Here is a 13,355-nt window from a genome sequence, read left to right on the forward strand (position 1 = left end):
AACTCCCCCCCCTCCACCCCCGGCATCGTCAACAGGGCTGCGAAGTAAGCACGGCAGCGGGGGAGCGCGGTAGCTGAGGTGTGATGAGCGGGCGCCATTCTCAGCAGGGAGAGGGAGGGCTGGGGTGCTGAGCGGGGTGGGGGGGGGCAAGCTCTGAGTCTCGTGCCGCTTCTTGGGGCGCGACGGGTGGGAGACCTGCACGGGGCAACGCCGTTTCAGTGGGGTCGGGGGAGCTGTTAGCCAAGACGGCAACTTGGACGAGGGAAGGAGAGGAAGGACAGCGGGGCGGGGTGGGTGGTTACCCCAGCCTGGACTTGTCCCGCTAGCAGAGGCTGCCTCCATTTCCCCTGTTGCTGTGCTCTGCTGCCATGCCAGGGTGCACCCAGAGAAGCCGCCTGGCCTTGTACCCAGTGCCCTGGCTTGCATAAAGCTGTCATATTTGGGCAGGGGGTCGGGAAGGACTGGCCAGTTTCTGGCCAACGTGGGAGAAGATCCCTGGCCCCAAACTGCCCTGATACAGCAGGGATTTGGCAAGTCAGAGCTGTGTAGTGACCCCCAGGTCTTGCCCTGGCATCCGAGTGTCGATGATCCAGGGTGGAAGCCTGCTCCTGAATCCTTGCAGCTCCAAAACTGCCTCCCTGATCCCAGGACAACAGCAGTTCCTGTGTAACGACTGCAGAAACTGAGGCAGGAAGGAGAAGAAATGGATGTAGGCCTGGTAGAGGGGCTTTCTCCCCCTAGCCTGAGTACCGCTGGCCCTTCGTTAGGGCTGGAGGCGGTGTAGAGACCGAGGAGGGGCTGCGAGGGTTGCTGCCTTATGTCAGCAACAAGTAGGTTTCGCCCCAATGATTGTCTCCGACGGCAGTGACGCAGCGGCTGTTTGGGCTCGTAGGTGTCTTGGCCGGCTCTGTCTGTTGTGGTGTGTCACCAGACTGGCAGTGTAGCTTTTCAGGAGCCAGCTCCTGAGTGCTGTGCTTACACCATCGCAGCTGCTCTTCCTTCCTTTCTATCCTCTTTACATTTTATTCCTGGGTGTTGGAAGGGAGGAGACCCATTCCCCAGGCTCCAGTTGCCTGTGGTCTGCGTGGTAGGAGCAGCTGGGGCGCCCATCAAGAGATCGGGTACAAGGTGCTGTCCATGTTTTGGGGGATGATGTCATGGGCTCATCAGCGCTGGGGATTAAGTGTGGGGATTAGACATGTTTTTGGTGGATTAGAGAGAGGAGTCTGGCTGGAGCTGTGTCGAGCAGAGCCTTCTCCAGGGCCCCACTGGCCACAGGTGCATGACCCACTGCTCCGGAGGAGCTGTGAAAGCTGGGAAATGACTGGAGAGAGTTCCAGTGTGTAGAGAAATCCAAATGGGTTTTATTCTAGAGAGGAGGCCTGACCTATGGGTTTGGTCTGAGATTTTTTCTTGGTAAACAGGTGACGAAACAGCCCTTTTCCCTGAAGAGGCGTCAAAGGTAAAGGTAAAAAATAGCGATAAAAGGAGGAGTTCAAGCCTTCGAGCCCAGCAGGCTCCGATCTGCACCACCTGCCAGTCGACTGTTTCCTAAGCAGAGACCAGGTAACTATCCGCAGCCCCAACCCTTCAGCCCTAACCCCTGTCGCCTCCTGGGCCCCAGCACATGGGTCCCCACTACATAAGGAGTTGTGGGGATAAATCCACATCCGAGCCCCAGGGCTTTCAGAGCGGGTTTTTCAGGCTCTGGGAGCTGTGGGCCTTGCAGGACGCTGTCCTCGGCCCCAGCTTTGTGTGGGTGCACAGCGTATCCCAGCAGGTGCCGTGCCTGGCTCTGCCTGGCACCGAGGGAGCCAGGCAGTGTGTTTCGGAGGCCGAGTCGAGCTCTTTCACAGCCACGCTAGTAACTTGTATTTCCCATCTTGTCTCCCTCCTGAGTCTCTCCGTATTTTTGCCTACAGTAAGCTTTAATGGTGCGTGTGTGCGGGAAGGTAGGGACTGGCACCTGCTGGGCCTGTTTTTATGGCCTTGAACCAGCAAAGCACTTAGGCATGTGCTTAACTTTGGGCACGTTGCTCCTCTTTCATTAAGACCACTTTGTTGCTGAGGGTGAAGTGTGTGTTTTAAGTGCTTTCCTGGCTCAGGGCCTGAATTCCTCTTTGTTTTTACGCTGTGGTTCTAGCCGGAGATGAGCACATTTACAGGGCTGGTTTTTTCCGCTTTCTACCTGTGAATCATTTTTGCATAACGTACAGACTGCAGCGGCTCCCAGGCTGGCTCTGGAGCTGCAGGCTCCTGAGCTCCCATCCCAGAGAGGGAAGGGCTGAGAAGGGCTTGTTAAAGCTTTACCTTTGCAGCGCTGACCTTTCGAGGACTGTTTTTTGTTGAGGGGAAGCCATTCACCTCCCTCACGTGTTTTCTTTCCTAAATGAAACCCTGCAGGCCTGAATGACTCTAGCTCTCCTTGCAGCAAGTATACTTGGCTCTTTGGGTATGAATCCTTTTTACTATGTGCACTTCCAGCACTACACAGCAGTTTTGCTCCTCCTTGGGGACCCTATTAAATCTTTTAGCTTGGTTGATAGTGTGCAAGTCGCTAAATACAGCCCGGATCTACCTGCACTGAGCCTTGCTGCCTGTTTAGACTGGGACTTGGAGAGATTAGCTCGGGCCCATAAAAGGGTGGAGAAGGGAACGGCTCAGAGGGGACAGATTCTGCCTTGGGGCAGGGGATGGCCCTGGTTGATTTTCTCCAGATGCTTTGCAGCTTGATTAGTCCCTGCTCAAAACCACGCCACGCAGTTAGCATAAAAATCTCCTTGCTCCTGGGACCTAGGGGGTGCTTCAGCCAAAGTGCAGCCACCAGGCTCGGAGAAGCTCGCTGGAAGCAGCAAAACCCCTTTTTATTGCTGCTGGCATCACAAAAAGAACAGCAAGGACATGGTAAAGAAACCACCCAGGGCTCAACTGCTTTGTTTCCCGGGGCTTTATGGCCTCAAAGGCAGGAGGGTCATTATTCTTATAACTTCAAAGACTAGGGGGGGAGGCAGTAATTGAGGCAAAGAGGTTAGTTGGCTTGAAGGTCAAGCTGCAAGCTAGAGGCAGGGTCTGGGGAGGAACCCAGGTGTCCCGGCCCTGCTGCTGTGCACACTTGAGGAGGAAGAGTTGTGCTGCTTTTCCAGACTTGGCTAGCGGCAGCGGGGGGTGGTGGTGTTAGGCAGCAAGGGGATGTTCTTGTTTAAAAGCTGCCTGGGTTATGATGTGACTGTTTATTACCATAACACCCAGGGATGCCGCAGGAGGGCAGGATCCAATCATGCCGCTTCAGTGCAAATACAAAGTAAAGCCTCCTCTCCCCACAGAGCTGACAGTTTATAAGATTGTAGCTTATTTTGTTTGAAGTTGCCAGGGGCCTCTGAATCAGGGGAAACCACAGGCTGGAAAACTCAGTGCACCCACTGAGTTTTCCACTTGAGCTCCTGGGACTTGCCAAATCCAATGCAATGATGGGGTCTCAGGGTGACGTTAGAGGGCCTGCTCCGCATGTGACAAAGCAAATCAGCGTGCCAGAGCCGCCACAGGATCCAGGCTGCTTTTGGGGCAAGAAGGGACAGGCAGAGGTGGGAGGGGGACAGGCTGGCAACAGAGGCACTCATGATGCTGGTAGGGTTAGCCGAGGGCTCGTTTATGTTGGGAAATGGCTCGGAGCCACTTTAGGGGAAGAGCCCGCAGGCTCCAGCATCCCATTGTCTGCAGGCTGCTGCCTGGTGGTGCTCACCCGTTTTGGGAAGTGAATTCAGCCTAGCCTTTTTCAGCATGCTGCGACAGCCCATGAGCCTGGACAGCCCTGGAACATGGCTGGGAGAGCAGCAGCTAGCAAATCCCTAGGAAAGGGGCTAAGAAAAAGTGTGAGCTTGGAGAGACGCTTAGCTGGGCCTCTGCAGCTTTGGCCTTGAGCCTTGAACCAGAGTTGGTTTGCACCCAAGCCTTTGGGTTTGTCAGCCCTTGTTGGAGGACGGGTCCGTGAGTTTGTCTCATCTGCATCTTGGATGCATTTGTACTTCCTAATCCCTCACACCCCACGGCAGCAGATACCGTGGTTGTGCAGGAGAGGGATTGGAGCCACTGCCGAACCATTGCAGCACGCTGTGTAAATTGTCCTCTCACTTACTTCCCTAGAAATTTCCCATCCAGACAGTCCTCGAGTGGGGAGGAGGCTGGGAGCTCCGCTCTGTAGCAAACAAAAGATTGGAACAAACTGCAGACATGGTGCCTGCGTGGTTGTTATCATCCCCTTTATGAATATAGGGTCTCATTACTGGGCCATAAGAAGAGAGGAGAAAGCCCTGTGCAATGGGGCAGCAAAGCTGCTTGTTTCTTTTGCTGCTGTTGTTGCATCCCCATGGGAGCTCGCAGTGGTGCAGGCAGCTGTGAGAAGGCTTATTCTTTCTTATTTCTTTGCTCTTCCACGCTTGGCAGAGCAACATCAGCAAAACTCTATCAAAGCACAGATGGTGCCTTTTCTATGTGGGTCAAGCTCTGCTTGTCTGTTTGCTCTGCGTTTGTCCCACGTGTCCCCACTCCAAGCGTCTTAGGACAGCCCCGTAGTTCCTCCATCCCCACACACTTGCTAAAGGGCTGAACGCCCAATTCCCCTCAGAAGTATAGGTGCTTTCAAAAGCGCCCACCCATCTGCAGGGCCCCAGAGGGCTGCCATCAGATTTGATTTCATCCTTGAGCTTAGGTGAGGGCTGGAAAGGCTGCGCATTTGGCGGTAGGAGGGAGAAGGATAAAGATTAAGGAATAATAAGATCTCTTGATGAGTCAGCTTAGGTGTGTGTTTCAGCTGGAACACCCCTGCCACTGCAGGGAGAGGTATAGGAGAGCACTGAGGTGGGGAATGGAGGAGAAAAAGTGAAAATGGGAGTGAGCAGAGGCTGCTGGGGTGTGCAAGGCACCGTCTGAAGTCCCCACCTGCCAAAGGCCTGGGCTGTCAGGCTCTGGACTTTCGATAGGCCAAACAGAGCTGAATTTTTGGCAATCTAATTATGCACCAATTCCTCTGACTTGTTTCTCTCCTTGATCTCTGCCCAGTGACGCTGCAGAGGGAGTCCTGCTGCTGGAGCAGCCTGCGGCACTCCCCTGCAAGCTGCCCAGACGCCAGCTGAAGCCGCCTACCTGGTCACCTCTGAGCAAAGGAGGCCACAGAAGAAAAACCGGCAAGGGCAGTGCCACGGCGAGCAGCAGGTGGAAAAATCCAGACCGAGTCAAAGTGAGAAAGAAGCAGCCTTTGTTCTGTTTGTGTAACCTCCAGGTGGGAGAGAAACGGATGCTGGGGAAAGAATTCGGAGCCACGGAGATCCTCAGAGACTGATAGGGAGAGAATTGGAAAAACAAGTTGGCAGGGATTTAAAAGGCAGATTTTCAAACGCTGTCTGTAGGAACGTCTTTGTTGCCCAGGTTTGGGCTGGATTTTCAGCAAAATAACTCTCATGTAAGTACATGAGTTAAACTCTTCAGCCCAAGGTTGTAGCTTTGTTTTGAATTGCTTAATTTCTATCGTTTTTTTCTTTGCTTTAAAAGCTAACAGGAGGCAGATAAAACACACGTGCATTAGTTGCGTTATTATTTTAAAGGTGATTTTGATGTGTAATCCGCCAAAGGGTTCGTGTACACACACATACACAGAGCAGGGGGAATATTGCATTTCATCAGTGGTGAATAACTGAGTTTAAAGTAGGAGAGGGAGGCAGACCTGGGTTCCTTTGCCTCAACGCTGATCGATAAGTGGCTGTGCTGATAAGTGTGATGATGCTGCAGAAGAATTTTTTTTGCAGAGAGGAGCAGAAAGTCATTTAGAAAACCAACAGCAGCAAAACTTTCACAAGAACATCAAAGTGCCTAACAAAGACTTTATTAGATAGCCGGGGAGGGCTCCCCGCAGAATAAACAGCCTCTAGAACAAGGACTTGGCCTTTAATAAATAGGCCTTTTTAAATCTGCCTTGTGAGAGTCTTTCAGAGATTTCTTAGATATGCTTTAGTTTTGTTTATTTAAATGAATCTAAAGGGACAGGGGGAAAACCTAAGCCACACTTAGCTTTGGCTAAACAAGCCACACTTGATGCATGAATTGAACTAATTTATGTATTTTGTCTTGAAATACCTGTGTTTTATTATTCTCGGAAGGGAGAGATTTAGGATGCAACTACTCCTGGACAGACGCAGAGCATTTCTGACACTCTGATCTGGATACAGAGCCCCTGCCCACTCCTAGGAAGGGCTTCAACTCTTTTTTTCCCTGCCTCCTGGAGAGGAGCAGGAGGGAGCAGCACCCTCGAGCAAGCCTGCCAGGGGGAGTGTGACAGGATTGCAGCCAGAGGCCCTTGCACCTCTGGATGTTCTGAGCAGGTGTGATGGAGCCCCAGCAGCCTGTCCCTATGAAGGGGGAAGGCATCAGTGGTGAAAGGACTGACTCCGAAATCTGCCGGGCCCCTCAGGGTTTAGAGGAAGTTGTTGAGGGGGAAGAATTACCAGCTGCTGGCCAGGAAAGCCAAGAGCCCGATGGGCAGGACCAGACCACGTGCTGTGGGGAGAAAGAAGTGCCTCCCAGCCCAAGGCAGGAGGAGCTGCACTGCACCTTGGACCTTCTCTCCATGGGTGATGCTGAGCGGCCGGAGATCGAGGAGGTGGGAGAAGAGAGCAAGGTCACCCAAGAGACCCATGCAGCCGCAGCAGAAGTCAACCGAGCCACCAGAGGGGCCTCGCTGCCCGACGCCTCTGTGCCCAGCCTGGGTGCAGGGGCTGCGGAGCCAGTGGATGAGCCCACCAAGACCTGGTCTCCAAGCCGGGAGCGGGAGCCCGAGCCGGACTTCTACTGCGTCAAGTGGATTACGTGGAAAGGCGAGCGGACACCCATCATCACGCAGAGTGAGAATGGGCCCTGCCCGCTCCTGGCCATCATGAACATCCTCTTCTTGCAGTGGAAGGTAAGCGGCTTGGAGAGGCACCGGGGCATGGGACAGGGGGACACCAGGTGCATTTTGTCTGGTGAGACACCAAGTAGGACTGCCCATGTCCCGTTCTCTTTATTGTGCTGGGACAAGTGTTCAGAAGGTTGTGTGGGGAACCAGCCTGGTGCTTTGGCCTGGCTAACAGTCCCAAATCTCTTCTGCTGCCAGGTGAAGCTGCCCCCGCAGAAGGAGGTGATCACGTCGGATGAGCTGATGGCGCATTTGGGTGAGCTGGGACCTCGTCAGGGTGCACCATCCCTGCGCACTCCTGGGGACCTGGGACCCGCGCGGGGCAGGGTCTCCAACGTGCTACCCTGCTTGCAGGTCTATCCCTTCTTTCCCAGCCGTGGGGATCTCTGCCTTTCCTCCCCCGGCCTTCAACCTTGAATCTCACCCTGACCTCGTTCCTGATACGTAGTCCTCAAAGGGATGTTCCTGTTCTGCGTGTGGAAGAGGAGGAATTGGAGCCAGGCTCCAAGATGGACCAGAACCCTTGTGTCCCAGTGGTGGGATGGCAAGACCAGAGGAAGGGCAGTTCCTGGGGTGTGAAGGAAGCCAGGTTTGGATCTGGGCTCTGCCACAGGCTTCCTGGATGCCTTTGGGCACGGCGTTTAGCCCGCCTGTGCCTTAATTTCCTTGCTCTTTTGAGGGGAGAGAGCTCAGCACTGCCTGGGGACAGGTGGAAGGAGGAGAGGTCGCGGGGAAGGTGCCAGGACTGACCGGCTGCATTTGCTCTGTTGAAGGGGACTGCATCTTATCCATCAAACCCCAAGAGAAATCGGAAGGGCTGCAGCTAAACTTCCAGCAGGTGAGGAACAAGGTCAGGTGGGAGGAACAGACCCATTTGCTTGTCTTCTGCCAGGCCTTGAGGGATGGATTGCCACGGGTCGCCCAGCCAAAAAATTGACTTACTATTTGTTCACCTAAAACATGGCCCTTGTCCCCAGTGCAGCCCCTGTCTAGGGGGGGCTGCCTGTGGCCTGCAAAACTAGGGGGTGCTGGGCTGGGCTGCAGGACTCAGGGTACCTGGCCCCATTCCCCAAGCCGGATCCCTTCCTCCTGCAGAACGTCAACGACACCATGATGGTCCTCCCCAAGCTCTCAACAGGGCTGGACGTTAACGTGCGCTTCACGGGTGTCTCGGACTTCGAGTACACGCCTGAGTGCATCGTCTTTGACCTCCTCAATGTCCCACTCTACCATGGCTGGCTGGTGGACCCGCAGGTGAGACAGCTCTGCAGCCGCGGGGCCTCACACCATCCAGTCAGATGTGCTGGTGGATTGAATGTGGTTGAAAAAGCCTGTCTGGGGACGGATACGGCCCTGCTCTGCTCTCAGCTGTCAGGGAAAACAGAGGCCTGGTTGTTTGGATGTCCCTGAGGTGGAGCAAAGGACCAGCTCGCTCAGTGGGACTTGGGAGCTGCAGCCAAAGCTGCAGCTGGGTTGGGGCACACAAGGGCAAGACACTTGCTTCCCTTCCTGTGCAGAGAGGGGGAACACTTCTACAGCTTAAACTTACCATCCTCGCCCCACCCTGGGCTCACTGCTCCATCCCTTCCCATCCTTGCAGAGCCCTGAGGTGGTGCAGGCTGTGGGCAAGCTCAGCTACAACCAGCTGGTGGAGAAGATCATCACCTGCAAACACTCGAGTGACTCCAACCAGGTGACTGAAGGTAATGGCCCCAAAGGTGGCCCTTGGGCAATGCTGTGTTGGGTTCGAGCCCAGCAAATGTCCCTGGACCGTCCGGGCTCTGTTCCCCCTCTGAGGCTGCTCTCACCCAGGCCTGATCGCGGAGCAGTTCCTAGAGTCCACGGCCTCGCAGTTGACGTACCATGGGCTGTGCGAGCTCACAGCCGCTGTGAAGGAAGAGGAGCTGAGTGTCTTCTTCCGCAACAACCACTTTAGCACCATGATAAAGCACAAGGTGGGACCATGCCCCGGCTGTTGTTTCCCTGCAGGGCTCAAAAACTTGGCTTTTTGCAGCATCCGCAGGGAATTCGATCCCAGAGATCCCCCTCTTCCTTGGCAGCAGGACTGATTATCCCCTGTCCCCTCTTCCCAGGGCCACCTCTACCTGCTGGTGACAGACCAGGGCTTCCTGCAGGAGGAGGGGGTGGTGTGGGAGAGCCTCCACAACGTGGATGGCGATAGCTGCTTCTGCGACACCGACTTTCATCTCAGCCATGCCCTGGGCAAAGAGGCGGCCAGTGCGTCCTCCCCAGAGCACCACCTGCAGCAGAGACAAGTGGACCAGGTTGGGGACAGGCTGCAGCGGTGGTGGGGGGTGACACACAGGACACCTGGGGTCCCCCCAGGTGCTGAGCCCCTCTGTGGCTTCTCCTCTGTCCCCAGGACTACATGATCGCCCTGTCCCTGCAGCAGCAACAGGGACAGGGCCCCTCGGCACTCAGCGACCTCGAACTCGCTCGCCAGCTGCAGCAGGAGGAATATCAGCAGCAGCAGCAGCGGCCGGCCCCGGCCCCTGCACAGGTACCGGTGTCCCCCTTCCTAGCACCCCTCCTTCCCAGGACCCAGAAGAGGGATTGAAGAGGAGCCCTGGAGCGGGCCATGTCGTGGGGTGGCTGGAGACTGTGTCCTGCAGGTGCCCAGCACGGCAGGGGCAAAGGGAAAGGGGGTGTCTGCTATTTCTGCAGCTTCCCAGCCCGTTTTGTCTCCCCACAGGGCCGTGCGCAGCCGGGCGCCCGAACAGCTGGAGAGCGGAGGCAGAGGCAGAAGCAGGACTCAGACTGTGTGCTCCTGTAGAGCACCCCAGCCCCACGCCCCGTAAGGACTCCTCCACACACGGCACCCCTGGGTACCCTGCTGCGTGTCCCCCTCCCTGGGTTAGCCCCATCTGCCCCCCCAGCCCTGGCTGACGAGCTGCAGCGGGGAGTTACGGCCCAGGCCGGGGGGCGCTCGCAGGGGTCCCTGAGGAGCAGAGACCCCCTGTGCTGTGCCTCTCTGCACTCCTGCCCCACTTGGGCCTCCGAGGAGACCCCAGCCCCACGGGGGGCCTTGGGGACAGGGTGGAGCACGGCTAGGGAGGGACAAGACAGTGAATTGTCAACCCCCACCCACCTCCGGGATCCCCGAACCTTTCCAGTGGCCTTAAAACAGGGGCTAAAAACCCCAAGGGCAAGGAGTGTCCCCTGAGCCCTCCTGTCCTTCCAGAGCGACAGGGACCCACCTGCTCTCAGACACGGGACACACCCCCCCCCCCCGAGACACACACACACACCCCTGGAGACACCCCCGCCCCAGGGACATATGCACTGGGGTGGGGGACACTTGCACCTCCGGTGTCCATAACGCTGCCTTAGCCCTTTGCAAATAAAGGACTTTTCCCATTGCACGCGTGTCCGGCCATGTCACGCTGCCGAGGCCCGTCTGCGGCCGCGAACACGCGTGTTCGGGGGCGGCGGGGCCGCTCCCGCCCCGGGTGCCCACGCTGGGGGGCCCGGCACGGGCTGCAGCGGCGCGGCGGGGCCGGCAGGGGGCGCCGCGCACCGGGACCGGCGGGGCGTGCGTGGGGTGTACATAGGGGGTGTATGGGGTATGCGCAGTGTGTGCATAGGGGCGTATGGGGATGGATGGGGGATGTGTGCGGTGTGCCTAGGGTTATATGGGGGTGTATGCATGGGGTACATGAGGTGTGCGTGGTGCTGTATGGGTGTATACAGGTGCACGTAGGGTGTGCATAGGGTGCATACGGGCTGTGCTTAGGGGTGTATGGAAGCATGTAGGGGGTGTCTGTGGGGTGTGCACAGGGGTATATGGGGGTATACGAGTGTGCTTAGGGTGTCCATAGGGGTGTATAGAGGTGTACTGTGAGTGTATGAGGGTATATGGGGTGTGCATGGGGGGGTGTATGGGGGAGTGTAGGGGATGTGTATAGGGATGTATGGTGATATGCATGGGGAGGTGTGAGGGAGTTTATGTTATGGAGGTGTCTAGGTTGTGCATAGGGGGTGTATGGGGATGTGCATGGGGTTGCACAGGCGGCCTATGGGGTTGCATGAGGTGTCTATGAGGATGAGCATAGGGCATGAATTAGGGGTGTGTACAGGAGAGCATATATGAGGTGAGCATAGGGGGCATATAGAGGTTGAGCATGGGGTCTATACAAGGGTGAGATTAAGGAGTCCATAGGGGTGTGTATAGGGGGGAAATAGGGGGATGCATAGGGGGTGTATAGGGGGAGAGCCAAAGGTGTACAAAGGGGTGTGTATGGGAGGGAGGTAGGGGGACGCATAGGGTGTGTATAGGGGTGTGTATAGGGGGCATGTAGGTAGTGCATGGGGGGCTATGGGGGGAGCAGAGCAGTAAGCATAGACGGACATATGGGGTGCATAGGTGGTGCATAGGGTGCATATGCAGTCGTACATAGCAGTGATCAGTGTGGTGTGAGCAGGGGTGTGCACAGGGGTGTGTAAAGGGGGAGCAATGGGGGTGCACAGGCAGGTGCACGGGCACATGAGTCCATGCGTGTGTGCACACATGGCTGCGTGGGAGTGTGCACACTCCCCTGGTGCCACCTGGGGCTCTCCTGCCATTCCTGCCTGCACACCTTGAGCACCCAGCTCAGAATCACAGGATCACAGAATGGTTGAGGTTGGAAGGGATCTCTGGAGATCGTCTAGTCCAACCTCCCTGATCAAACAGGGTCCTCTAGAGCATGTTGCCCAGGATCACATCCAGACGGCTTTTGAATATCTCCAGCAAAAGAGACTCCACCACCTCTCTGGGCAACCTGTTCCAGTGCTCTGTCACCCTCACAGGAAAGAAGTTTTTTCTCAGGTTCAGATGGAGCTTCCTGCGGTTCAGTTTACGCCCGTTGCCTCTTGTCCTGTCGCTGGGCACCACGGAGAAGAGGCTGGCCTCATCCTCTTGACACCCCCCCCCCTTCAGATACTTGTACACATTGATGAGAGCCCCTCTCAGTCTTCTCTTCTCCAGGCTCAACAGGCCCAGCTCTCGCAGCCTTTCTGCAGAGGAGAGATGCTCCAGTCCCCTCATCCTCTTTGTAGCCCTCCGCTGGACTCTCTCCAGCAGGGCCATGTCTCTCTTGCACTGGGGAGCCCAGAATTGGACACAGTACTCCAGGGGAGGCCTCCCCAGGGCTGAGGAGAGGGGCAGGATCACCTCCCTCGACCTGCTGGCAACACTCTGCCTAATGCACCCACCCCAGGATCCCATTAGCCTTCTTGGCCACCAGGGCACACTGCTGCCTCATGCTTAACTTGTTGTCCACCAGCACTCCCAGGTGCTTCTCTGCAGAGCTCCTTTCCAGCAGGTCAACCCCCAGCCTGTACTGCTGCCTGGGGTTAGTCCTCCCAAGGTGCAGGACCCTGCACTTGCCTTTGTTGAACTTCAGGAGGTTCCTCTCCAGCTCCAGCTCTCCAGCCTGTCCAGGTCCCTCTGAATGGCAGCACAGTCTTCTGGTGTGTCAGCCACTCCCCCCCAGTTTAGTATCCTCAGCCAACTTGCTGAGGGTGCACTCTGTGCCTTCCTCCAGGTCATTGATGAATACATGGAACAAGACTGGAGCCAGGACTGACCCCGGGGGGACACCGCTAGCTACAGGCCTCCAACTCGACTCTGTGCCACTGACCACAACCCTCCCTCTTGCACCCGACATGAGGCAGCACCCGGGCAAGCCAGCGGGTGCTGAGCCTGGGGTCCTTGGTGCTGCTGGGCACGGTGCGGGTGCTGTGGGTGTCGCAACACCCCGCAGGAGGGAGCGCCAGGGCTGGCCCCAGCTGCCGGCATGACTCTGAGTCACATCCGCCGGCCCCACAGCTCTCCTCCTGCCCCACCATCACGCGGAGCTGTGGCCATGGAGCCGTGTTCCTGGAGCCATGTCCGTGCAGCGAGGGGCAGCCGTGGCCCTGTGCACCTCTCCGGTCCGTCCCTGCGGGAGTCCTGTCCATGGGGAAGGATCTCCCCCCTGCTCTCCTTCTCCCTCTTCCTTCTGCCCCTCATCCACCTGCTCGTTTCTTCAGCTGCCCACCTGTCCCTTCATCCCTCCATCCATGTCTCCTGCCATCCCACCCTCTATCCCTCCATGCATCTCTCTATCCCTCCATCCCTCCCTCTCCATCCATCCACCCCTCTATCAACCCTCTATCCATCCCTCCCTGCCTCGTCCCTCCATCCACCTGTCTCTCTGTCCATCCCTCCCTCTATCCATCCCTCCCTCCTTCCCCCTATCCCTCCCTCCATCCTACCATCCATCCCTCTCTTCATCCGTCCCTCCCTCTATCCCTTCCTCCGTCTCTCCATGCATCCCTCTATCCCTCCATGCATCCCTCTCCATCCCTCCGTCCCTATATCTCTCCATCCCTGTCCCTCTCTTTCTCCATCCACCCGTCTTTCCCTCCC

General features: G+C 56.8%; 1 protein-coding gene across 3 annotated transcripts; it reads left to right on the forward strand.

The window, feature by feature from the left end:
* Window positions 1-6,170: 6,170 nt before the first annotated feature.
* On the forward strand, window positions 6,171-10,324 carry MINDY1 (MINDY lysine 48 deubiquitinase 1). Of its 3 annotated transcripts, XM_068922577.1 has the most exons (10): window positions 6,171-6,371; window positions 6,461-6,949; window positions 7,142-7,199; window positions 7,717-7,781; window positions 8,039-8,197; window positions 8,544-8,646; window positions 8,756-8,898; window positions 9,037-9,228; window positions 9,327-9,464; window positions 9,657-10,324. In XM_068922577.1, exons 2-10 carry the CDS (start codon window positions 6,617-6,619, stop codon window positions 9,735-9,737), a joined length of 1,272 nt encoding a protein of 423 aa, XP_068778678.1. In that variant the 5' UTR covers window positions 6,171-6,371; window positions 6,461-6,616; the 3' UTR covers window positions 9,738-10,324. The 3 variants fall into 3 exon arrangements, with proteins under 3 accessions (XP_068778678.1, XP_068778675.1, XP_068778677.1); XM_068922574.1 differs by having other exon boundaries at window positions 6,229-6,949; XM_068922576.1 differs by lacking the exon at window positions 8,039-8,197 and having other exon boundaries at window positions 6,229-6,949.
* The last annotated feature ends 3,031 nt before the right edge of the window (window positions 10,325-13,355 follow it).

This window comes from Struthio camelus, chromosome 30, assembly GCF_040807025.1.
Source record: "Struthio camelus isolate bStrCam1 chromosome 30, bStrCam1.hap1, whole genome shotgun sequence".
Taxonomy (NCBI): domain Eukaryota; kingdom Metazoa; phylum Chordata; class Aves; order Struthioniformes; family Struthionidae; genus Struthio; species Struthio camelus.

Coding starts and splice junctions, on each gene's coding strand:
- MINDY1 (XM_068922574.1), top strand. CDS start 6,377: ATGGAGCCCCAGCAGCCTGTCCCTATGAAGGGGGAAGGCATCAGTGGT. Junction 7,200..7,716: donor TGAGCTGATGGCGCATTTGG/GTGAGCTGGGAC, acceptor GCTCTGTTGAAG/GGGACTGCATCTTATCCATC. Junction 7,782..8,038: donor TGCAGCTAAACTTCCAGCAG/GTGAGGAACAAG, acceptor TTCCTCCTGCAG/AACGTCAACGACACCATGAT.